This window comes from Schistocerca piceifrons, chromosome 11 (assembly GCF_021461385.2).
Source record: "Schistocerca piceifrons isolate TAMUIC-IGC-003096 chromosome 11, iqSchPice1.1, whole genome shotgun sequence".
Taxonomy (NCBI): Eukaryota; Metazoa; Arthropoda; class Insecta; order Orthoptera; family Acrididae; genus Schistocerca; species Schistocerca piceifrons.
Genome location: NC_060148.1, coordinates 107,689,959 through 107,714,936, shown reverse-complemented (window position 1 = coordinate 107,714,936; position 24,978 = coordinate 107,689,959). Strand labels below are relative to the sequence as shown.

Sequence of the window (24,978 nt, the reverse complement as noted above, 5' to 3'; positions counted from 1 at the left end):
TGTACACTGCGCGCTGCAATAGATGGTAAAATCGTCCACAAAAAGGGAGCCTGATACATCAGCTGGGAGGCAATCCATTATTGGATTGATCGCGATGGCGAAGAGAGCGACGCTCAAAACTGAGCCCTGTGGCACCCCATTCTCCTGGCGAAAGGTGTCGGACAGGACAGAACCCACACGTACCCTGAACTGTCGATCCATTAAAAAGGAACGAATAAAAAGGGGGAGGCGACCGCGAAGGCCCCATGTATGCATGGTGCGGAGAATGCCCGCCCTCCAACAGGTGTCGTAAGCCTTCTCCAAATCAAAGAACACAGCCGCGGTCGGGCGCTTCCGCAAGAAGTTATTCATAATGATAGTCGACAAGGTAACCAGATGGTCAACAGCAGAGCGGCGCCTACAAAATCCACATTGTACATTGGTAAGTAGGCGTCGAGACTCGATCAGCCAAACCAATCGAGAGTTAACCATTCGCTCCATCACTTTACAGACACAGCTGGTAAGCGAGATAGGTCGATAACTGGAAGGCAAGTGCTTGTCCTTCCCCGGCTTAGGAATCGGGACAACAATAGACTCGCGCCAGCATGCAGGAACATGTCCCTCAATCCAGATGCGATTGTATGTACGAAGAAGAAAACCTTTACCCGCAGGAGAAAGGTTCTTCAGCATCTGAATATGAATAGAATCAGGCCCTGGAGCGGAGGACCGTGATCGGCCAAGTGCGTTTTCGAGTTCCCGCATGGTGAGTGGGTCATTATAACGTTCACAATTCGAGGAGCGGAAGTCAGGTGGCCTAGCCTCCTCTGCCTGTTTGCGGGGGAGGAAGGCATGGTGGTAATGGGCGGAGCTCGAAACCTCGGCGAAAAAGCGGCCGAAGGCATTGGAGACAGCCTCAGGGGCCACAAGGACTTCATTCGCGACCTTCAAGCCAGAAACTGGGGAGTGGACCTTAGTGCCAGATAGCCGGCGCAGGCTACCCCAGACAACAGAAGAAGGAGTAAAACTGTTGAAGGTGCTTGTGAAAGCAGCCCAGCTGGCTTTCTTGCTTTCTTTAATAATACGACGACACTGAGCACGTAATCGTTTATAATTAATACAATTCGCCACTGTAGGGTGGCGTTTAAAGGTGCGTAAAGCACATCGACGAGCACGTAAAGCGTCTCTACATGCTGCGGTCCACCAGGGGACCGGTACGCGACGTGGAGAAGAAGTAGGGTGAGGGATGGAATGTTCAGCAGCAGCGAGAATGACTTCCGTGAGGTGTGCGACCTGACGATCGCAGCTTGTGAAGGTTTGATCCTGAAAGGTCGCCCTGGAAGAGAAGAGCCCCCAGTCTGCCTTGGAGATGGTCCAACTAGAGGAGCACGGAGAGGGAGTATGCTGCAGGAGATGGATAACACACGGGAAGTGGTCGCTCGAATATGTATCAGCAAGTGCATACCACTCAAACCGGCATGCAAGTTGGGGAGTACATATAGAGAGGTCTAAATGGGAATAGGTATGAGATGTGTCCGAACGAAAAGTAGGGGCGCCAGTATTGAGGGAGACAAGATTGAGCTGGTTGAAAAGGTCTGCTAACAAGGAGCCCCTCGGGCAGGATGCTGGAGAGCCCCAAAGGGGATGGTGGGCATTGAAGTCTCCAGTTAACAAAAATGGTGCAGGTAGCTGAGCAATAAGTTGCATCATGTCTGCCCTGGTAACGGCAGATGACGATGGAGTGTAAACGGTACAAAAGGAAAACGTAAAAGTGGGGAGAGTAATGCGGATGGCAACTGCCTGCAGGCCGGTGTGCAACGTGATGGGATCGTAGTAAATATCATCCCAGACCAGCAACATAACCCCTCCATGAGCTGGGATACCTACCACAGGGGGTAGGTCAAAACGCACAGAGGTGTAGTGTGCCAAGGCAATTTGATCGCATGGGCGTAGCTTCGTTTCCTGGAGGGCTACGATGAGCGGACGATGCAAGCGGAGCAGCAACTTCAAGTCCTCTCGGTTGGAGCGAATGCTGCGAATATTCCAGTGAATAAGTGCCATCGTAAGAAAAGGAAGATGAGAGAAGGGGTCCCCTCGAAGGCCGCTTAGGGCCTGGCTTCGAGCGAGCACTGCCGCCGCTATCAGTAGGCAGACAGTCATCGTCCATGGGGTCTATAGGGTCATCGGCCATCTCGGGAGGATGGCCGGGAGGGGGAGCTTCCTCCGCCGGTGAACGGCCAGATGTACGGCTACCGGCGGTGCGGCCAGGAGAAACGGATGATGGCCTGGGGCGGCAACCGCTGGGTGGCGCAGGAGAAGAAATGCGCCGTGGCGGAGAAGGAGAACTGTGCTTCCTATGCGCCTTTTTAGAAGGACGTTTGGTGGAAGTACCGGTCGAAGGCTGGGAGGTCGAGGGACGGAGGAAGTCTGCACGGGATGGTTCCTTCTTGAAGGCCCGTGCATCTGACTTCGGGGTCTTCGACTTAGCAGAAGCTGAGGAAGGGGCTGGTGTCTGTGGGATGATGGGAGGAAGAGGAGACGTCGACCGCGCGATCTTAGCACTGGCCGAACGGACGACCGTGGTGCTGAAGGTCAGATCGCATGTCTGGGTTGCTACCTCCCGGGTAGTCCGAGGAGAGGCGAGGACAGTGCTGTATTTCCCCGCTGGGAGCAGCGTGGGCTTCCTACTAGCCAATAGCTTGCGAGCAGCCGAGGTGGACACTCTCTTTGCCCCGAATTTCCTGGATACAGCGTTCTTCTTTATAGACAGGGCAGTCGCGGGAGGATGCGGCATGGTCACCCTGACAGTTCACACAACGAGGAGACGGAGGTGGACAGTCACCCTCATGGGCATCCCTGCCACAACTGACACATTTAGCCGCATTGGAACAAAACTGTCGAGTGTGATTGAAACGCTGACACTGGTAGCAGCGCGTAGGTGTTGGGACATAGGGGCGAACAGAAATAACCTCGTAGCCCGCCTTGATGCGCGATGGCAGCTTAACACTATCGAAGGTCAAGAAAAGTGTCCGGGTCGGTACAAGGTCATTGTTGACCTTTTTCATGACCCGATGGACAGCCGTCACGCCCTGCTCAGCGAGGAAAGATTGAAGCTCCTCGTCAGTCAATCCGTCGAGGGAGCTAGTATAGACTACACCACGAGACGAATTCAAAGTTCGGTGGGCCTCCACCCGGACAGGGAACGTGTACAGGAGGGTGGCCCGAAGCAGTTTTTGGGCCTGAAAGGCACTCTCAGTTTCTAGTAATAAGGTGCCGTTACGCAACCTGGTACAAGATTTGACAGATCCGGCTATGGCATCTACGCCCTTCTGAATAACGAAAGGGTTGACAGAGAAAAAATCCTTTCCGTCCTCAGATCGAGAAACTACGAGGAACTGTGGGGCAGGCGGTAGTACTTTTGTCACTGTTGGCTGGTCACGTTTCCGTTTTTGGGTCGAAGTCGAGAGAGATGGAGTAGAATCCATTGCGGAGGTATCCCCCATGATTGCCAGCGTCTCCGATGGCGCGCTCCTTCCTTGTGGGGACCCTCTCAGAGGGCACTCCCGCCTTAGGTGAATGTTTACACCTCAGGTCACGCCTCCCGAGAAACAGACGGAGGGACCAATCGGCATGGTCAGAAGAGAAGAAGGCAATGAGAAGGCAAGGAGAAGAAGGCAATGAGAAGGCAAGGAGAAGAAGGCAATGAGAAGGCAAGGAGAAGAAGGCAATGAGAAGGCAAGGAGAAAAAGGCAATGAGAAGGCAAGGAGAAGTCAAGGGAAAGAGTAAGGAAGACAGTGAGGTGGAGAAGAGCAAAGAAAGGAACCAACAAAAGGAAGGAAGAAACGAGAAGTGAAAAACCAAAAAGACCACGATTATAGGTCGTGGAACCGTCCGTCTCCGGACGCAGGCGCGAACTACCCCCGTGAGGGGGATGGACTCCTTTTAGTCGCCTCTTACGACAGGCAGGAATACCTCGGGCCTATTCTAATCCCCGGACCCGCAGGGGGGCTCATCGCTGTGAAACCGGGCTTGAAACGCATTTGGTTGGTACACACCTGCCTGAAGCGTATTTCACAATGCTCTTCCACTGCTTCCACTGATACCCGCGCTGTTGCTGCTGCAGAGGAAAGGAAAGCTGAAGCCTGTTTCTCGTCGCTCTTGCTAAGCACAATAGTACTACCAACTTATTTTCTATTTATGGTTACGGTCGTATTCAGTGACACTGTAACGACCTTGTCATAGCTGATTCCCCGTTCTACCCTAACAGATTCGAAAAGTTCAGGTCTATTTGTCACTTGCAAGCCTAAGATGCTGTCTTCACGACTCATTTCTCAGATTAATGGCCCGAGGTAGTTTTTGAGTAAAGCACTTGGATCAGTTTCTCACGTTTACCTGGCCCTGCCGTCAGTCTCGGCCACTTATGTCGCCCACTGCAGAGGTGGCAGGTTAAAGGTTCCACCTAAAACTGTAACATGGCGAAGAAATGCACGCCAGATCTTCTCCGGGTTTCTTACTTTCCATTCAGAGCTCTTCATAGACGATATTCTCGCATCGTCAGTGAGGACTAACCTGAGACGGTCTTTTACTTAATATTCTACAATCCTCCATTCCGAATCACTGATATCTGGGAAGCATGTCAATTTGAATGGCAAAATTTCAGCTCGGTTCTTGATTGGTGGCTGAGTTACAGTAAGCCTAGTGTGCGAAAGGACCCCGTCTGCCGCTGTTCTGAGGCAGCTTTTAGGAAAAGCAGGACAATGCAATTTCACAGTCAGTGTCTGAAAGACGTATTCGGCCCTTCTGCTAGTCTTAACGGGAACAGATAAGTTGAGCAAAGACACATCAAAACTGTTTATTCTTGTTGACTTGAAATTTTTCAGTCCATTGCAAACATTTTTATGAGAGTACAACAGGGACATGAAGAAGACTTGAGCTCTATTTCAGTTTCTCTACACCTGACTCAACCAATATAGTATTACCTGCTACGCGCGTCTCGGGAGAAGCGTGAAAGTAAAAATTAAGGAGAACGGAGGTCACACGGTGTTTCACACCGCGACTGCAACAGGAAAAGGCCGAAACAGCTGTGGTACTCAAAGTATCCTCCGCCACACACCAGACTGTATCTGTAAAATTATCATTTCAGACTTTCCAAATCGGTAAGTTATTTCAGAAAGTCGTTATCTTGTGAATTTTCAAGCAGTTTTCACACAAAGTGGGATGCGTTACATTTTATCTTTGTTTGCACTACAGACACGATAGCAGATCTGGTGCAGTTATTGTTTACAAGTCTGAAGATAAAGATTTACAATATTCAGGACCAATATTTTAATTTCAGTTATCTATTTTGCAGACAAATGGTATGCATAAATTACATTCAAAACGACCTGCTCTCTCGCAGGCGAATTGTTTGATGTACCGGCTAGCCTGGATTTCGCATCGTGTAGTGTGTGCTTCACATACTTCCGTTCAAAATTTAATTTTTACACATTTCTGTCGCACTGGACTGAGATTTACGTATTTTGATATCAAAATAAATTTTAGCCATTTCTGAGATACCAACCACACACTTACAAGTCCTAGTTTAAGTAAATGCAAACACGTTTCGAAATATATGACGTCCGTTTCGACAGCGGATGTCTGCCGTGAGTGCTATTGTGTTTGACGACGCGAAGAACGCAGGTGGAGTTCTGGGCTGTTTTCCGTCTGCTGACGCGTGCCTTACCGTTCCAAAGTGCCATAATAGCAGACTGCAACAGGTGAATGGCGTTAGGCGCGATCCGAATTTTGGGGAGTCACCGTTTTTTTAGGACGCTCTAGCGCGGTCACCACTCGCCGTCAGAAAATCACTGCTGATTGCTGCATGTTGTAGAAGAGTTTGTCCAATTTAATTTTGTGTTGGGTTTTCAACTTTGAGAAACACGTAGTCTTTGTCAAAGAAATGAAAATCTGAGAAAAGTCGGAAAATTTTGAGGCTTTCGTTGTGAAGCCGACATACTACAGGGCAGGAAGCACGAAATTTGGATTTAGGAGCCCAAAATATATGATTCTGGAATCGCTGAGAAAAGATCTGCCGCAGTTTGTTACCAATTGGTATTTTTGGTCATTGCACGTAGCGTGGTTCTGGATAGTTACTCCTAGATATTTTACAGTAGGTAACTTACCGTTTCCAGCAATTTGTGATCAGCAGCGTAATTGTACAGTAGTGGATTTCTTTTCCTGTGTATGCACAGTATATTACATTTATTTATGTTGAGGATCAACTGGCAGAGCCTGAAGTATTCATCAATGCCGTGGAGGTCACTCAGCAAGTCAATACTGTCTCCTGACGCCGCTGCTTCCTCATAGAGAATGTTGAGGAGCTTCCGTCTGTAACGCCCCCACATGAGGGCCACAGAAGCTCTTGTTCAGTATGCAGTCTGCCACTTTGGTGACACATGCACGCACGGGGATGCCAAGTCTAATTGTATCACAGCAGAGCGGGGAATGAATGTTCCAAATGTGGTCTGCTTCCAAAACGTCTAGAGTGACGCAAAAGTGTACTTTTTGAAAGTGATGTATATTTCCACTACTGGATGCATGTCTCACGCGATTGAGTATAATTCCCTGAGAGATGGTAGTTTGTTCTGTAAGAGCAGCAAGCGAGGTGTGTGGGAGAGGAATGATTTTAGGTGGATCTTCAATTGTCTTTATTTGAAGGTGAGCTGGCAAGAAGGCTGCAGATGGTGTGAGGATGATGTGGTGTGAGCACTGCTACCAATGTGACATTACAGTTAAACACGAGAAGTACTTGTGCAGTGCACGCACAGAAGTGGATTCAGTGTGAAGTCGGAAGCGAAGATACATTCTAACCGAACAGCTTATATGGCAGTAATTTGAGTATGGTGCAGTTTGCAGTGATGTAATGTAGCACCATAGACACTGCTAGCAAATAGTTTGCAGTAATTAGGTAATGTAGCGGACTGGTGGGAAGAACTAACATTAACGCACAACAACCGGTATTCTCGCATTTGTCTCTTGGAAGAGATTGGGTGTTTACGTTTCGAAATACAGGCGGTTGTGAGAGACGTCGGCTGTATTCTTGTAAGCTGTTTGAATATTGTATGTGGGACGAGAAACGCAAGACAGAGAGGGAGAGAGAAGTGAAGTTTATGAATGATGGACTATTTGTCAATTGTTGCTGAGCTTTTGCAGAAATTGCTTGTGAAATGCTTTACAGAGTGAATTCTCCAAAGGAAGGTTTGTCACGTTGGTTTACAGGTATCTCCTGTCGTTGCAGTAGTTGTGTTACTGGAGAAATTGCGTGGACTGCAAAAGGTAGAAATAAATAGAGAAAGATATCTTTTTTTTTTCATTTTTTTATTTTAATGTTATGTAGAATGAAGTACATGTCATTTCCTCTACTGGCACGTATTAACGCTCTGTTAGCATCTCGACGAGCTGCTGATGGTTGCACAGCCTGGCGTCGTCCAGGGGGGTGTCCCCAGCTTCATCCGCCGCCCCCCTGTCGGCTCCGGCCTGCAGCAACGCAGCCGCTGCTTCTGCGTGGCCACTCAGCGCCGCGACGTGCAGCGGCGTCTCCCCCTGCAGATCCCTGGCATTGGGGTCGGACGCCGCAGAGAGCAGCAGCCGCACCACAGCCGCGTGCCCTCTCCGTGCAGCCCTGTGCAGGGCGGTCTCCCCGTCCCCGCCCCTCGCCCCCACGTCCGCCCCAGCCGCCACCAACAGCCGCACCTCCTCCACCGCCCCCTTCATAGCCGCCTTTCTCAGCCTCCTGCCTCGCTCCTCCTCAGAAAGGCTCCTGCACAAAACATCGACACACTTACTCTCTACTAACGAGACACACACACACACACACACACACACACACACACACACACACACCAAATGAAAGAAACTGTTACAGCCGCAAAACTGCCAACAATTCTGAATACACTTCTTCCGAGAGACAAGTCGCAAATCTAGAAATCTCGCTTCTGCGATACGGGTTAACCAGCGTATTACAGACAGATCCACACCACTAGCCCATAATCAAAAACTTCAGCCATCTGCCATTAAAAATAGGTGCACTCCATCTCCTAACAAATTCATTTGGTACATTTCCCCATAGTTCACTCCACAGATCCACCTCCTTTCACCTCGGCATGCAGTTGCTACCCAATCCTTCATCGACATTCAAACACACCCCTAAAACTACCTTCTCTGGGTACCAATTCCTTCTGTCACTTAGGAAGAAAACAGTAGAAACTAAACGCATCTGTAAGTACTGAAATACAATTTCCTCACCAGACAGCTTAGTGATTCACACCACTAACATGGAAATTTTCTGACATACAGACAAAAAATATAAAAGTCACTGCTTCGTACACAAGAAGTCGGTCGACATATTTGAAATACAACAAAGGTACCAGGTTGACTCTCCCTCCTGACACACACACACACACACACACACACACACACACACACACACACACACACACACACACACAAACTACCCGCTGCATACTAATCGCCGCATGTGCTCATATAATCATGCATGCAAGACGAGATACATCCACTGGAACATTCATTTCCATCTACTTACAAACTTTGGAACCCACCATATGGTCTGTGGCAGAGGGTATCCTGCACAACTACTACACTCCGTCATGTTAGCTTTGTGCAACTTTTTTCATTTTCTGAAAATTCTGGACACAAAATAAGTTACACACCACTACAGAAGGCGTAAAGCTTTCCATTTACACTTAAAAAGGTCTAAGTAAACTTAAAGTTTACACCAGCTACGCTGCTTCCGAGTAAAACTTCTGTTTCAGTAGTGGTAGTAGGAAGTTACACTGTCACTCACCATAACCAAAAACACAATTTTTCCTATATCTGATGCTGTGCATAAATTTAAATCACGCCAGAAAGAAATCGGGTGTCTGTAAGAAATAGAAAAACTCAGTGTTAATTGATTATTGCATGTTCACTTACAAATATCGAAATACGCGTATAGATCTGGCATTGCTGAAGTTTAACCAATGTCGCGAGAACCTCTCCCCACAGCTGATACAAGTTAAAGGCTAATCCCAAGCGAGAGAGCCAGTAAGAAGCTCCAAAGACAAGTGAAATACTAACTAGAAACTACACAGGTAATAAAACTGCTGCATTCAGTACAAAATAATCAGTGTAGGTGGAGCAGCAACCATACGAAACAAAAGTAGTAACTGGTACACATAAAAAGTTATCCTAACTGACAGCAGTCATTTCCTCTTTCCGTTCCGCTCGCAAATAGAGCGAGGAAGAAACGACTGCCTATATGCCTCTGTACGAGCGACAATGCCTCTAATCCTATCTTCACACGCCTTGTCTCAAGTGTACATTTGACAGAACTAGAATTGTTCTGCAGTCAGCCTCAAAAGACGGTTCTCTAAATTTTCTCAACAGAGTTCCTCGAAAAGAACGTTGCTTCCCTCCAGTGATTCCGATTTGAGTTCCTGAAGCTTCTGAACAATACCTCTGCGTCACTCGAAACTACCGGTAGCAAATCTAGCAGCTCAGCTCTCAGTCGTACAGCTGTCTTCCTTTAATTCTACCTGTTGCCGATACCAAACACTCGAGCAGTACTCGAGAATAGGTCGCACCAGCGGCCTACATGCAGCCTCATCTACAGGCCAACCACACTTTCCTAAAATTCTCCCAACAAACTAAAGTCGACCTCCCGCCTTCCCTACCACAGTCCTCTCAACCTCGTTCCATTTCGTATCGCTTTGTGAACTTTCGCTCAGACATTTAAGCGACGCCTCTGTGTCTAGCGGAACACCTCTACTACTGTTTTGTTTTTCCTACTAACCTGCATCAACTTACGTTTCTCTACATTTACAGATGGCTGTCATTCGTCACACCAACTAGAAATTTTGTCCAACTCGCCTTGTGTCCTCCTACACTCACTCAATGACGACATCTTACTGCACACTAGGGGACAATCAGCAAACAGCCGCAGATACCTGACCACCAGACCATTTATGTATACAGACAGTAACAGCGGCCCCACCACCCTTTTCTGGAGCACTCCTGCCTCTGGCGAACACTCGCCACTGAGGACAACATACTGGGTTCTGTCTCTTAGTAGCTGAGGTCCACTCACATACATGGGAACCTATTCCATACGTTTCTATCTCCTTCAACAGTCGACAGTAATCCACCGTGTGAAGTGCTCTGTGGACATGTACGAATATGTTATTCAGAGATGATCGACAAGCGCACCACATCACAGGAAAATCTGCACAATGCAAAAAATTGCGATCTTTGGGGTAAAAATGGCTCAGTCACCTCTATTGCAATCACGGATTATATTAAAGAGTCGGAACAGTAAGAACTGGGGGCTAATGTTGCCTGTCACAATAAAAGGATTGTAGTTTACACAAAAGTCAGCCTTGCCGCTATTGGACGCATCAGAAAGGCGACTGAAAATAAACCACACAGTTTGCCAGAACCGCCAAGAAAGTGCACTACGAAATTTGGGGAATAAATCCATCACTGCAGGCAGCTTCTCAAAACAGGTAATTTGATCAACCATAGTGACTTTTGTATGGCTGACATTACACAAACTAGTTGTTGCCGTAAAAACAAAAAAAAATTATTTTCCTTCGAAGAAAGCTGTTTAGCGTAAGACACTGCATGAAATGCGATTTACTTGCAACAGCCTCTAGGTAAAGGAAAGGTCTCTCTAGAGAGAAGTCATTACTGACTGGCGATGTAAATACTTGATACAAGTCAGGAAATTAACAGAACTCTTATGTCGACGAAACTTGGGTGGTGAACCAACGACATTCCTCTTAGAAGACAGTGACAGGGTCGTGACAGTGGCACCAAAATGGACAATATGATAGTGCAAGCAACAACGGTGAATGTTGAATCCAATACTTGGTTTATTTATTAGTCTACATCAATGTCGTCTTCACCAAGATATTTCCCATTACATATTATACATTTATTCCAGTGGTTCTTGCAATGCGTAAAACTATCCTGGAACAATCCTTATGGTAGCGTTTAGTTCTCTCAGAGGTGCAGTTTGAATGTCATCTCTTATGTAAAACACAGCTCTTTAAGGTTTGTCTTTATTTTTGAGAACAAAATACACATGGAGCGAACGTCGGCCAAGGACATCACTACAGTATTGTTTCTAGCCAAACATGCACAAGCACGCAACGAACTGTGAGCAGGTGCGTTATCACAGTGCAGAAACAATGAATTGTTCCGCCACAGACGGCCGCGGTGGTCTAGCGGTTCTAGGCGCTCAGTCCGGAACCGCGCGACTGCTACGGTCGCAGGTTCGAATCCTGCCTCGGGCATGGATGTGTGTGATGTTCTTACATTAGTTAGATTTTAGTTGTTCTAAGTTCTAGGGGACTGATGACCACAGATGTTAAGTCCCATAGTGCTCAGAGCCATTTGAACCATTTTGTTCCGCCACAAAGCCGGACACCTTTCCGTGTTGCTTCAAGCCATCGGGGTTGAGCTGGTGAGAAGTTCAGTAAACAACTGAATGCACAGAAAGAAGCGGCACTAAGAAAATGTGATGCAGCCTTACGAAATGAAACAAGCGATCTCCGACGTGTTCTTTCGTTGAAGCGGGCAGAAAAGTCATCTGACGCAAAAGAAAAAGTCAAATTGCACAAAAGTGTAACTAGTGTATTGTCAAATTGTTTTACATCGGCGCAAATAAGATGTCTATTAAACGAAAATTAAAGGGTGAAGTGGAATTCAGAGGACATTGCCCATGCATTAACTTTAAGAGCTCTGTCACCTAAAGCATACACTTATTTGTGAAAGCAAAAAATTCCTTTGCCGTGCAGGGCAACCCTTCAGAAATGGACGAAGGAATTTAAATGCTGACTTGGTATTCTTGAAGATATCCTGTGTTTATTGAAAGCCAAGTCACACACTTTTACTACTCAGGAGAGAGACAAGCTGTTGTCACATTTGACGAAATCAATTTTGATGGCGGCATATGTTACGATTCGTCTGAAGACGTAGTAGTCGGACCACATTCCAATGTACAAGTTTGCACGATACGTGGCTTGTGTAAGCAGTGGAAACAACCAGTTTACTATGATTTTGACACTGTGATTACCAGTAACTTGCTTCAGAGCATCATTAATGCAGTTGCGGAACCTGGAATCGGTGTTGTTGCTGTGACGTGTCATATGGGTGGAAAAAACATAAAAGTTTGGAGGGAACTGTCTGTCGATACAGAGAACTTATTTCGTAAATCAAGCAGACAGCACCACGAATGTATGGGTTTTCTTCGATGTACCACACCTGTTAAAAGTTATTACGGAACCGTTTCTTGGATACAGGCATTACGCTACCCGATGGATCCAAAATATCTGGGCAGCTACACAGGAACTTTTGAAGCATCAGAAGAGTGACTTAACGATAACACACCACATTACTGAAGCGCACTTAAATGTAACTTGACAAGCAAGGCAGAATGTACAGATGGCAGCGCGACTATTTTCACAACAAACAGCTCAGGCTTTGAAGTATGTTCTTTATGAAGACGTTGAAAGTAATTTTATTGAACTCGTTAACGACATCTTTGATGTCTTCGAACTCTAAAGTTCCAAAATATGAATGCTCATTGGTGCGTAGTGGGTTTGAAATCAATCTCCCAATTTGAGAAAATACTTTGAACAGATTCTTAGATATCTGTCCAGCAATGCGCGCTGGTGACAAAGAAAGAATGTTGCCTTTCCAAAAAGGTTTTTTAACTACAATAAAATCTCTCTTTGGTCTTCTCAAAAGTATGAAAAGTGTGTAAGTTAGCTATATATTAACTTGTAGGCTGAATCAAGGTTGCCTGGGAAGATTTTTTTCTAGGGTACAAGGATTAGGTATATTTCATAACAATCCTACACCTTTTGAAAGAACAGAATACGTCTCCTTATACTGATGGGTAATGCAAGTGATATTTCTCTCTCTGGGAACACGCCAGTTACTAAAGAATTAAACACGGAGTCTTCCCAGTGTGACGTCGACCCGGATCCTGCATCCCTAAGTTTCATTACCAGTGAGCTCTCTGTGTATGTTGCTGACGAAGCACCACTATGAGAAATCCCAGAAACTGTGAATGTGGGAGAAAATTAACCGACAGATGTGGTAACACTGAGGGACGACTCTGTAATCTCAAATGTTCTTCCAGATGCGGTAAAATACATTGCAGGCTATATTGCATTTAAGTGCCACAACATTGATAAATCACTAGGCTTTCCAGCAGCAAAAAGTGAAGGAGATCATGCTGCAGACTGGCTATCAATTACATCTCGTGGTGGTCTTTGCACTCCAACGCTAGCATGGGAAAACAAGTGTGTTGCTGTTTGAAGATGAATTTGCTGCTTTTCACGGAAATGGTCTGTGTAAACAAAAAAATGTCGTAAAGTCTCTGTGCTCTATTACAAAACAAAAGTTTCCTGAGGTTCATGAAGCAGTTATTACTCCTTACATAAAAACGAGAATATTTATAACGATTAGGCATCTCAATCAAGAAGCAAAGGTGGAAGCAATGAAGAAATGAGCCGCAAAGAGGAAGCAGTTATGGATTGCATTGTCGTCTGATAAACGGCAGTAGAAACAGACTACATTCATATCTGCTTCATCAAACGAGTGAGTTATTTTTCAACTTAATTATCATTTATTTACTGTTAGTGTGTACCAAACCTGTCGTGCCCCTTGTTTTGACTTGTACAGATGCGTATCGAACGAAAGCGAAAGTAAAGTGAACGAGTAACATGCCACCGAGTCTGTGGTGCGGCGCACTTGCCGTGTAAGCACACGGCTGCGCCGCGCCAGGGTCCTCGTCGTGACGTCACGGCGCTCTACCCAATAGCAAGCGTTTTCGCCCCCCCCCCCCCCCCCCTGTTTCGTTTCAAATACATTGGATACCTCTGCAGAAAAGGTTAATAAAAGCCAAATTTCTTTAGCAAACAGACAAAAATAACTTCATTGTTCTGCAAGGCGATTAGTGCTTGACTGTCAGAAAGGTGGAAATGAAATAAAGTCTGAAACTAATAACGTATATCAGCCTTCGGTAATTATGTGAATGTATTTTAATTCACTTGATACCTCCCGGGCCGGCCGAAGTGGCCGTGCAGTTCTAGGCGCTCAGTCCGGAACCGCGCGACTGCTACGGTCGCAGGTTCGAATCCTGCCTCGGGCATGGATGTGTGTGATGTCCTTAGGTTAGTTAGGTTTAACTAGTTCTAAGTTCTAGGGGACTAATGACCTTAGAAGTTGAGTCCCATAGCGCTCAGAGCCATTTTTGATACCTCCCGGCCAAAGATATCCATTTTGCTTTCATTTGACGCGAGAGTAAACGAAGGAGAAACAGCAAAACCACTGAACGTTAACACGGGTCACGTGGGTACTACCCACTATAATTCATACTTCTCTGCGCATCAGCCTCGGATCTACGATATTTGCGAACCGGGTCAATACTAAAAAAAATCGAATTTTCAAAAGTACCCTATGTGCATCTTGTAAAACACATCATTCTGAAAAATTTGGAAGAAAAACATACGTGTTCAAGAAAATATAAGACATGTTATTTTGTATGAAGTGTGCCGAAGTGCAGTGCCACGCCTCTTCGCACAGCGTTCTCTTACTGCACTGCACGTCACTGCACTTCGCACTGTGGGACTCAAATGTGTATTTTGTAACGGATTGCATCGAACTACATTCAGGACAGCAGAAATTAAAATGTCCTTTGATTTTAAACAAAATAACCTCGCAATTAATACTGGATGGAATCATTTGTAACCGGAAGAAGAACTCATCAGAAAATGTGGATTCTTTATTGCCTAATAGCTAATAACTTTCTGTTCGGTGTGAAATAAAATGAAATATAAGATACACAAAACCAGGTAAGACAAGAGACAAGCAAGACAGTACATATTTCTTCAATCCTTGCGTTCTTTTCTCACTAATCTTGCTCTAGCATTACATGCCGTGCTTTCCTTTCTGCGGAAGGATCTGTTACCTCATCAAAATTCGTCAAATGTTTTGCTACGTGAAAAATCGAGATGTCGTTGTCTAATACTCAAAAAGCTTTTAATAGAAATAGTACCAAAGACTCGTGTGGTTTCTCGATCTCATTACATGTATTTTCACGGTTTGCAGGACGAAAGAAAATAGGTCTTTCTAATATTGCAGCAACTGTCACACACACACACACCAAACAAGCGAGATTATTACCAAAACAATGGTCGTTTTTATAATATGGCAGAATATAACTCGCCAAGTACCAATATGAGATGCCTGTTTGGCCTACTACAAGCAAAAGGCTTTATGTTAGGAAATAGTTTCATGTTTCATTGATAAGCTCCAGAGTCTTAAGCATGTGATCGAAAAGTAGAAAAGTAGTAGTACGAAATTTTTGTATAAATTTGGAACCGCCCCGTTTCTTCTCCTTCCTCGTTCTAACAAAATCTTCTCATTCCTAATTCTGTAACTATTCCTATCATTGTCAAAGCTCATTCTCCAGTAAACTCTACTAACTCTGCCAGAATCACCGGTTAGTAATTACCCAGCGATTATTCTCCAGTTAGGCGTTATTACGTGTTCGTACAACGCGTTTTCCGCGCTACTCCCAGAATGGAACTTACGCGGCTGCTAACCAGGAAATGTGCAACTTGCCCTCTCTAGTGTAGCGACCTGGTCAAAAATTTTCTGTCAAAACTTTCATTTTCTTTGATGCAGCGACAAGATAATACGTTAATATTTCGTATCTGTTATTCCTGTTGGTCGTTCATTTCCACTCTGGTAGTCTGAATCTATGGACGTGGCTATTCGCTCATCATCTGCACACCAGTCAGTCACACACACACTACATTCACCCGTGCGGCTTTATTCCGCTCAGCTCGTGTAGCCCCGTCCCCTTTTGTCTGCAGGAAAGTTTATTTCCAGGTGCGACGAGGATTCCCCTGGCAGGTACATCACTTACACTATGCACGCATTCAAAAATCAACTTACGATTCATTCAGAAATGTGATCAAAAATGTTCAAAAAGCAACAGGAATGAGCTTCAAACTCTTTTTAATAATCGATAGACCAATGTGCTCTAGATGCTAGGTGCTTCGTGAAACAAGGTTATTTTTCCTCAACAATACGAATTTTCCCCCCTCGCCACCGAAATTGCCGCCTGGTTCAGATACTCCCGGTTTGCTGCGTCCACAACCAACAGCGACATTCCTGTTTCCAGATGCGAGAGAAGGTACTACTCGGACGCGACTCAACTGCGCATGCGCGTGGTTCCGCTCGTAACTGCTTAATTGAATCTGATGTAAACAGTTGTGACTTAACGCTCATCGGAGGTAATTTGTTGTTACGAAGCACTGCATTGTGTTCCTACAGCCTTTCACACATTTTGCTGTTGGCAGACGCTTGTATGAGCACTGTGTGTTTTTTGTTTATATATGAAGCATTTCCTTTGCAATTTAAATTTCATTCCCTCGTTCATATTTTGTTGCTGCAGTATTATTCTGCAGTAGTGGGATACAGTAATGTCCTTTGTTAGAGTATCGGTTATTACCAGTCAAAATGACAAAAAATTAACTGAAAACTACATCACTGAAAAACTCCCGGGATTCTAGAAAATTCCCGTTTTTCCCGGTTTTCTTGCGGATGAAAAAATTCCTGGGTCTTTCCCGGATCTTCCGGGCCGTATACACTATGTAATAGTCTCTTGTTAGGAATGGAATCAAAACCCTTCTGGAAATCTAGGAATATGGAATCGATCTTAGATCCCTTGTCGACAGCACTCATTACTTCATGGGAATAAATAGCTAGCTGTGTTGCACAAGAACGACATTTCCTGAATCTGTGTTGGTTATGTATCAATAAGTCATTTTCTTCGAGGTGAGTCATAATGTTCGAGTACAGTATATTCTCCAAAATCCTACTGCAAATTGCGGTCAGTCATATGCATCTGTAATTCAATAGGTTACTCCTATTTCCTTTCTTGAGTATTGGTGTGACCTGTGCTACTTTCCGGTCTTTAGGAACAGACCTTTCGCCAAGTGAACGGTTGTATATGATTGCTAAGAAAGGCTCTATTGTGTCTGCATACTCTGAAAGGAACCTGATCCGTATTCCATCTGGACCAGAAGACTTGCCTTTCTTAAGTGATTTGAGTTGCTTCACAACACCTAAAATATGTACTTTTATGTCACTCATGCTAACAGCTGTTCTGGTTTCGAATTCTTGAATAGTTACTTTGCCTTTTTTCGTGAAGGAATTAAGGAAAACTGTATTTAGTAACTCTGCTGTAGTGGCACCACCATCATTGTGAAAACTCTGCTGTTGGTTATATATATATATTCAGTAGGACCAACTATCTTTGCCCACGTCGGTTGCTCATTTCTAAAAATAAGAGTTATCTATACCATGGAATTATACAAAACTTCTCCTCGGTGAATCAAATCCACTACTCATCACACCTGGTGACCTCCATCGAATACAGGAGTTTGTTTACGAGTGACGAGCCATACAGTGCTGTACGCATCTCCACTCAGCCACACCCACTGCATTTCTCACTTCTCGAGAGCAGATACCTCAACCATTAGACCAGCTGAGTGCGTTTGCTGGCGTAGATGGAATTACCATTGTGGATGATGCTTTTTACCCATGGTTTGCAAACACTACCGCCAGAGGTTCTCATGTACATCCTTTGAAGTAGGATAACACATCCACCGATTCTATTTCCCTTTTGCTACTCTTCCCACAAGTCCCCCAGTATAAACTCTAGTGCAAGTGTCGATGAGAAGCTGAGTCAGAAGTGGAGGTGTACTCAGGCAGCCGACTGCTCAAGGAGACTGCCTGCAATAAGCAGCAAATCTGGGTTCCTGTTACAGTGCGGCACAGATTTCCAATAGTCACTACAGATGTAACTGACCAGAGAACCATTTAAGGAATATTCGAATTACATTTTACGACATACCCAAAACAAGCTGTATCCTCATTCCGGTACTAAATATTAACTTTTTGTAATTATTACTTCTATTTCTGTTTACTTTATTTTCGCCATTTCTTCCTCAGTGTCTTCAATAACTTATATCTACAACCATTCACATAAGTTTTGTTGATTGGAATTGTGTGAAAAAACCCGTTTCCACACCCATTTAATTCAGAATCAATTTGTAAGACACACAATCATCACTAAAAACAAAATCTAGATTCAACACATCAGTATATAAAGAATCTTTGGGAATGGGTATGATTTGTATGAGACACTTCCTACGTAACTACAGTTGAGTGACTCTGAACTGAACGTAATTCTCACGGCAAATACAGAGAACGAGAAATCTGCATATGTGCTCAATCTTCAAAATATCATAGCCAAAAAAGCGAGAAAGGAGCAATGATTAATGGCAACTGTAACCTCTATCCAAAAACTGAAGGAATCTGTATTCTATTTTATTTACTATATTGGCTGGTTACTGCCAAAATAAGCAGTACTGTGAGGGTAAGACTTGGGCATGTGTGGCAACACAACTCACCGGAAGCGAGAGACGGCTGCGTCATCAGGTGGAGGGGTGTGTCGGGCAGACGTGGGAGGCGCAGCTGCAGCAGGAGTCCGGCTGTGGCCGCTGTGGGGTTGACGGTCAGAGTTGGGGGTGGACCCGCCCCCTGTGGCGGTCGGCGAGCTGCACAGAGAAACACTGTGTGGGCGGGCGTGTTCACACAGGGGCTCACAGCAGGCGGTACAGCTGAGGGACTGTCCACCGGGGCAACAGAACACTCAGTGCCAACAACACCAGCCTGTCACTTAACGTGACTGTGCCACCAATTAACTGGTCTTTTTCTGCACTACTTCTGCTATATTCCCCACTGGCGTAGCTGAAGATGCGAAACAACAAATTGTTCACAATGAAGCATAAACCAAATCCCAAACATAAGGGCCAACAATTTTGCTGCCCTAACAGAACAACTATCAGACAGAATTTAGAAGCAGTTAAAGTCAACTGGCTGCTAATTTTGGTTGTGAGGTTTTCTGAAAACTGATATATGGATGCTGAATTATATCACTGGAGGAAGAGAGAGAGAGAGAGAGAGAGAGAGAGAGAGAGAGAGAGAAACTCATAAGTTGGGGTATCAACTTACTGTTGAAACTATACGGTCATGGATATGCAGGCGCTGTTTGATGTGAAGCCGGAGGGAATGAAGAAGGTGGACAAGAATTACAAGAGCTATGCTATAAAAGTTATCAAGAGTATATTCAAAATCTGCATTTGAGTAAAGCAAATAGAACTCTATATATGCATGTAATGTCTCCACAATTCGATTTATTGAAAAGACAGCACTGGTGATGTGTTTCATAACCAACAATTTTCGTGTTGAGCAGTTTGCAGTAGAGGCCACCATTAAAAGAAAAAAATGGGTTACGCAGTGTATGCAATTTTATCTGATGGACAACGTTTACAACTTGTGAAGTAACCCGTAGTCTACTGAATATGGATTTTTTTTTAATTGAAAAGGAAACAAAATAGACTTGTATGGAGCATATGTATCCAAGAGACAGAGGCAACAAATGATAGCTGGATGAAAACGTCAGATCAATACTGACGTTGTGGGAGATACGTCGTACACCTGTAGGTGGACAGCGAATATAATCTGCTGTATCCCAGTAGCAGGAAACCTGATGGGATTCCCTGGACGACCTCTGGTAACGCGACAGGGAACTTCAAACAAGACAGGGGGGCAGAGATTTCCTGTCTGCTTTGTAAAAGGGAATGCACGGAAAATATTCGGGGTGATAGCTGAACAGAGATGAGAAGGAAATGTGATTGTAAGGCACAGCATTGAGTGTGACAATGTTATTGTGCTGGCTGCATTATTCTCTTCTTGTTTGGCCCCAGTGCGCATGACTAGCCCCAGTGTTCATAGCTCCTGCTTTACTGGATTTCTCAGGGAGTCATACCCTGCTCTTTGGGGCCTGCGTCTTTTTTAGTAATCAGGAAAATCCTCAGTCCCAGGTTTGACCCTCACCATTCCTTGAATTTTGAATACGAATAATCAGCATTGGTGTCTGAAGACTTCCAGCATAAGGTGTCACCCTCTTTCAGCCAACAGCCTTTCCAAAGAGGGCGGAGGGGCCGACAGAGGTTCAGGGCACTCTCTTTCCCTTGAGGTTGGAAACTGCCCCTAAATGAGGAAGAATTGGCAATGATCTTCAACGTGAGGATACAGAAGGCAATGTAAAGCACTGCATAAATGTGCACAACATGCATCAACATGACATGTGGCATGTGATTCAATAAGAGCCATAATGGTCTCTCCATTGGCAAAAGACTAGTCCCCCATTCAAATCTCCATGCGAGGAGGAACAACGGGGAGGTGACCATGGGAAAAAGGTTGAGTAACCAACAAAAGGATAACGTTCTAGGAGTCGTGATGTGGAAAGCAAGGAATTTGTATGTGGTTGGGAAGTTAGTAAATAAGAAAAGGGAAATGCTGAGGACGTTGGGTGTCAGTGAGGTGGAAAGGAAAGAAAAGAAATTTCTGGTCACATGAGAATAGGGTAGTAGCAACAGCAGTAGGATTCAGTATCAATAGAAAGGCAGGGCAGAAAGCAAGTATAGATATTTTCTCGTGAGAATCTAAAGCAAACCAACAACATGCATAGTTCAGCTATACATGATGACGTCGCAAGTTGAATGTGAACAGAGAGAAAAAGTATGAGGATACTGAACAGGTAATTTGGTACTACGTAATAGTCATGGAGGGATTGAAACGCAATCTTAGGGGAAGGAGTAGAAGAAAGGGTTACACGAGAATATGTACTTGATCATAGGAATAGGAGAGAAGAAAGGCTAGTTAAGCTCTACAGTAAATTTATCCTAGTAATAGCTGGTATAGTCTATACAATAATCACTAGACGAGGGGGTATACTTGGAAAAGGACCGAAATATGGGAGGTTTAAAGTCAAACTATATTATTGTCAGGCAAACATTTTGAAATAAGATACTGGACTGTAAAGCATACCCAGGAGTAGATATAGACTCATAACAATTTAGCAGTGATGAAGAGTAGGCTGAATTTTACGAGACTCGTCAGGAGCAATCGATGTACAAGGAAATGGAATACAGTAGTACTAAGGAAAGAAGAGATGAGATTTATGTTTTCTCAGGTTACAGATACTGCAATAATATGCAGCTCAATAGGTAGTTCAGTTAAAGAGGAATGTGTATCTTTAACAACGACAGTAACAGAAGTTGGAAAGAAAAACATAGGTACAAAGAAGGTAACTGCAAAGAAACCATGGAAAATATAAGAAAACCTTCAGTTGATCAATCAAAGAAAGAAATTAAAAAATATTCAGGAAAATTCAGTAATAGAAAAATATGTCACTTAAGGATGTAATGAATAGGAAGTGCAGAGAAGCTAAGGTGAAATGGCTGCACAAAAAATGTGAAGAAATCAAAGAAGAAATGATTCTTGGGACGACTCACGCAGCATATAGAAAAGTCAAAGCAATCCTCCAGTGAATTAAAAGCAAGCGCGATAACATTAAGAGCACAATGGGAATTGGAGTGTTAAATACAGAGGCGAGATCGGATAGTTGGAAAGAGTACACTGAAGGCCTCTCTGATTGGAACAACTTGTGCGATGGCGTGACAGAAGAACAAGCAGGAGTCAGTATGGAAAATACTGGTGATTAGAATCAGATTTTAAAACCGCTTTGGAAAATTTAAAATCAAAGAAGGCATAAGGTATAGACAACATTCAATCAGAAGTTCTAAAATCACTGGGGGAGGTGGCAAAAGGTCTATTGTCGCTGATGTGTAGAATGTATGAGTCTGGCAATATACAATCTGACAGAGAGAAATATAATCATCACAATTTTTGAGACTGCAAGAGCAGAGAAGCGTGAGAATTATCGCACAATCAGCTTAACAGCTCAAGCATCCCAGTTGCTAAGGATAACACACAGGAGAATGGAAAAGAAAATTGGAGTTCCGTAACGTTCATAGGATTTGTGGTCCTGGCGAAAGCGTTTGGCAATATCAAATGTTGCAAGATGTTTGATATTCTGAGAAAAATACGGGTAAGCCAGAGGAGAAGTCGAGTAATTTGCAATATGAACAAGAGGCAAGAAGGTAAAATAAGAGTGGAAGACCAAGAACGAAGCACTCGGGTTAAAAAGGGTGTCAGACAGAGATGTGATCTTTCGCCTCTACTGTTCAATCTATATACCGAAGAAGCGATGACGGAAATAATGGAAAGATTGAAGTGGAATTAAAAGTCAAGGTGAAATGACGCAAGATTTGCTGATGACTGATTCCCTCAGTGACAGTGAAGAAGAATTACAGGGTTTGCTGAATGGAATGAACAGTCTAATGAGTACAGAATATGGAATCAGAGTATATCAGAGAAAGGCGAAATTGACAGAAGCAGAAGAAATGAAAACAGCGAGAGACTTAGCATCGTGACTGATGATCAGTAATTAGATCAAGTTAAGGTGTTACGCAACGTAGGCAGCAAAGAAACCCACGACGGACAAAGCAAGGGCGACGTCAAATTCACACTAGCACTGCCAAAAAGGGAATCGTGCTTACCTGGCTTCTGCTGGTGGCTCACTGAGCAGACGGACGACTTCGTTGACTTCTTGCGGGTACTCGAGCACAGCGTCCGCCCAGTCCGGAGTGGCCATCACCTGCAGGTGGTCCTTTATGAAGGCGACGGCAGCCCTGGTGGCGTCCGGGCACGAGTGCCTCACTGCCGTGACGGCCGTCGCCGCTGCGGTCTCGACGGCCAACTGCGAGATCAGCTGCCGCTCGCAGGCAGCCTTCAGGCCCGACAAGCCGTACTTCACGGCCGCCGCCAGCAGCTGGGAGGCCGTGTCGGGCAGCTGGGGGGCCCGCAGGGTATACGCGTAGGCCACCAGGAGCCTCAGCACCGGGCCCTCCACGTCGTCGATGCTCACCTGGCCACAGCTGGCATCCAGCATGTCGTGCGCGAACATCGCTTCGAATACGGGGCTCGCGGCTGCCAACACGGCCCTGTGAGCCGCCACCCTCGTCTCGCCCGCCACCAGCGTCACCAGGGAGCCGTCACCCCCGTCTAGCAGGGCAGCCAGGGCCTCGGTTGTGGTGTTCTGAACCTCTGTAACTGCCGACATGGTGGGTGGTCCTGGAACACAGTGACACTGAGCAGCCCTCACACTGCACCCTCAACACTTGTACGAAGCGCATGCATACCTGTACGAAACAGCAGCTGTGAAAGTGTTGTCCACCCTATATCAATTAGGTCACCAGTTTCCTTAAAATGACAAGAGTCCGTACTGCTTCGTGATCACCTAAGCTTTGTAACTACCAGCGTGGTGCTACGATAGACTGCTTTCACCTTCTAAAAATGTTATCGTTCTCAGTCAAAAGATGGTTTATTTATGTCATAGCAAAATAATGGGAAAGCAACAAACTTCTTTCAGCACTAAAGTTACAGGAGTTATATTTAAATCCAAGCTTGTGGCACCTCTGAGAAAAATTTTCTTCCTCCTTATCCCAGGTTCCTCAGATCCGTGACACATCAGAAGCAATGTACATGTAATGCAGAAATCAGTTTCCTCAGTGAATGTCTCAGGGTAGGCACGATTAAACTTGACCGGCCACTGTGGCCGAGCGGTTCTAGTTGCTTCAATCCGGAATTGTGCGCCTGCTACGGTCACAGGTTAGAATCATGCCTCGGACATCGATGTGTGTGATGTCCTTAGGTTTAAGTAGTTCTAGGTTCTATTGGACTGATGACGTCTGATGTGAAGTCCCATAGTGCTCAGAACCATTTGAACCATTTTGAACGACAGTAAGAGTCTAAATTCATTGGTATGAATAACTCTCCTTTGAACACACTGATATCTGCGTCTTCTTTCTTAAGAAAAAGATGCAGCACCCACCTCCGTGGTAAAGAATGCTGCATAATACAATCATAAATCATGTCGCCATTTTATCCGAATGTTGCAAGCTATGGTGTACCCAGATATTTCTAGGTTGAGCAGTTTAGGAATTAAACTCGTTGCCTCCATTTCCAGAACATGTGTTGTGGAAGTTTCGCACAAATATACATTTGTATCTCCTTTTGGCGTGGACGTGTTTGTATAGCATCTTTGCCCCACAGAACGTTCCGATGCTTATTAGATGACAGATACGTCATGGCTAAACCAAAGTAAGCACTATCACAGCTCCGACATCACCCTTGACTCTCCTGGTCGTATGAGGGGCAAACGACGAAGTCAGTGAAGTAGTTCCACACCCTACAGTGTAAACTGGTTTCCTAAATTCAGACAAGTGGGTTTCGCGAGCACGGCTTCCACTTTTTTCGAAACGTGCCGAATCAGCACCTCCATTCCACCAGCGTAAGAGGTCTACCGGATTGTTACGGTGCCAGCAGAGTGCCTAAGAATTCGTACGAAGGCTTCTGTCACGCCAGCTCGACGTGGATGGAGACGCCGAGGCAGTGCTGTACAGAGCGTAGCGCCGGAGGTCACCGCAGGGTCGCAGGCCAACACGTACACTGCAGGCTTCTGGAAGCCACCCGACCAACCCAAGTCTTCCTTTCCCATCCCTCGTCAGTTAGTTGTACATTTGTTTCCGTTTTATATCGCTTTGTGGTTTTTTCGCCTCCCCATACCAAGTATGCACTCAATGTTATAGGCCCAAAACTCTTGACACTGGCGTTGTAATCGGATAATGAACGACTTTTTACTGTTGTTTACAGGTATTGTTACCGTATTTTCCTACATCCAAGTGGTGCTGCATGTCAATAAACAAAGTGGTAAAAGCTGTAAAGCCGTTCACATTTCCATACAGTCTTCGAGCATCGACATGTTCCTCGTCTAAGAAACAGACCTCATTGTCTTATAAATCTTTGATGTATCCTGAGATCAGTGGTGTAGTATTCTACTTTATTGTGACACTCGCAATGCGACTAGTTTACACTGAGCTTTCGCAGATTCTTTCACTCAAACGGTT

The 24,978-nt window shown here is 45.0% G+C and overlaps 1 protein-coding gene across 1 annotated transcript; it reads right to left on the bottom strand.

Annotated features, from left to right (window-relative positions):
* Positions 1 to 7,387: 7,387 nt before the first annotated feature.
* Positions 7,388 to 24,598, bottom strand: LOC124719760 (ankyrin-1-like). Its single transcript, XM_047244959.1, has 3 exons — positions 22,570 to 24,598; positions 18,511 to 18,657; positions 7,388 to 7,775 (listed from the first exon to the last, which is right to left on the bottom strand). Exons 1-3 carry the CDS (start codon positions 23,130 to 23,132, stop codon positions 7,388 to 7,390), a joined length of 1,098 nt encoding a protein of 365 aa, XP_047100915.1. The 5' UTR covers positions 23,133 to 24,598.
* Between the last annotated feature and the right edge of the window lie 380 nt (positions 24,599 to 24,978).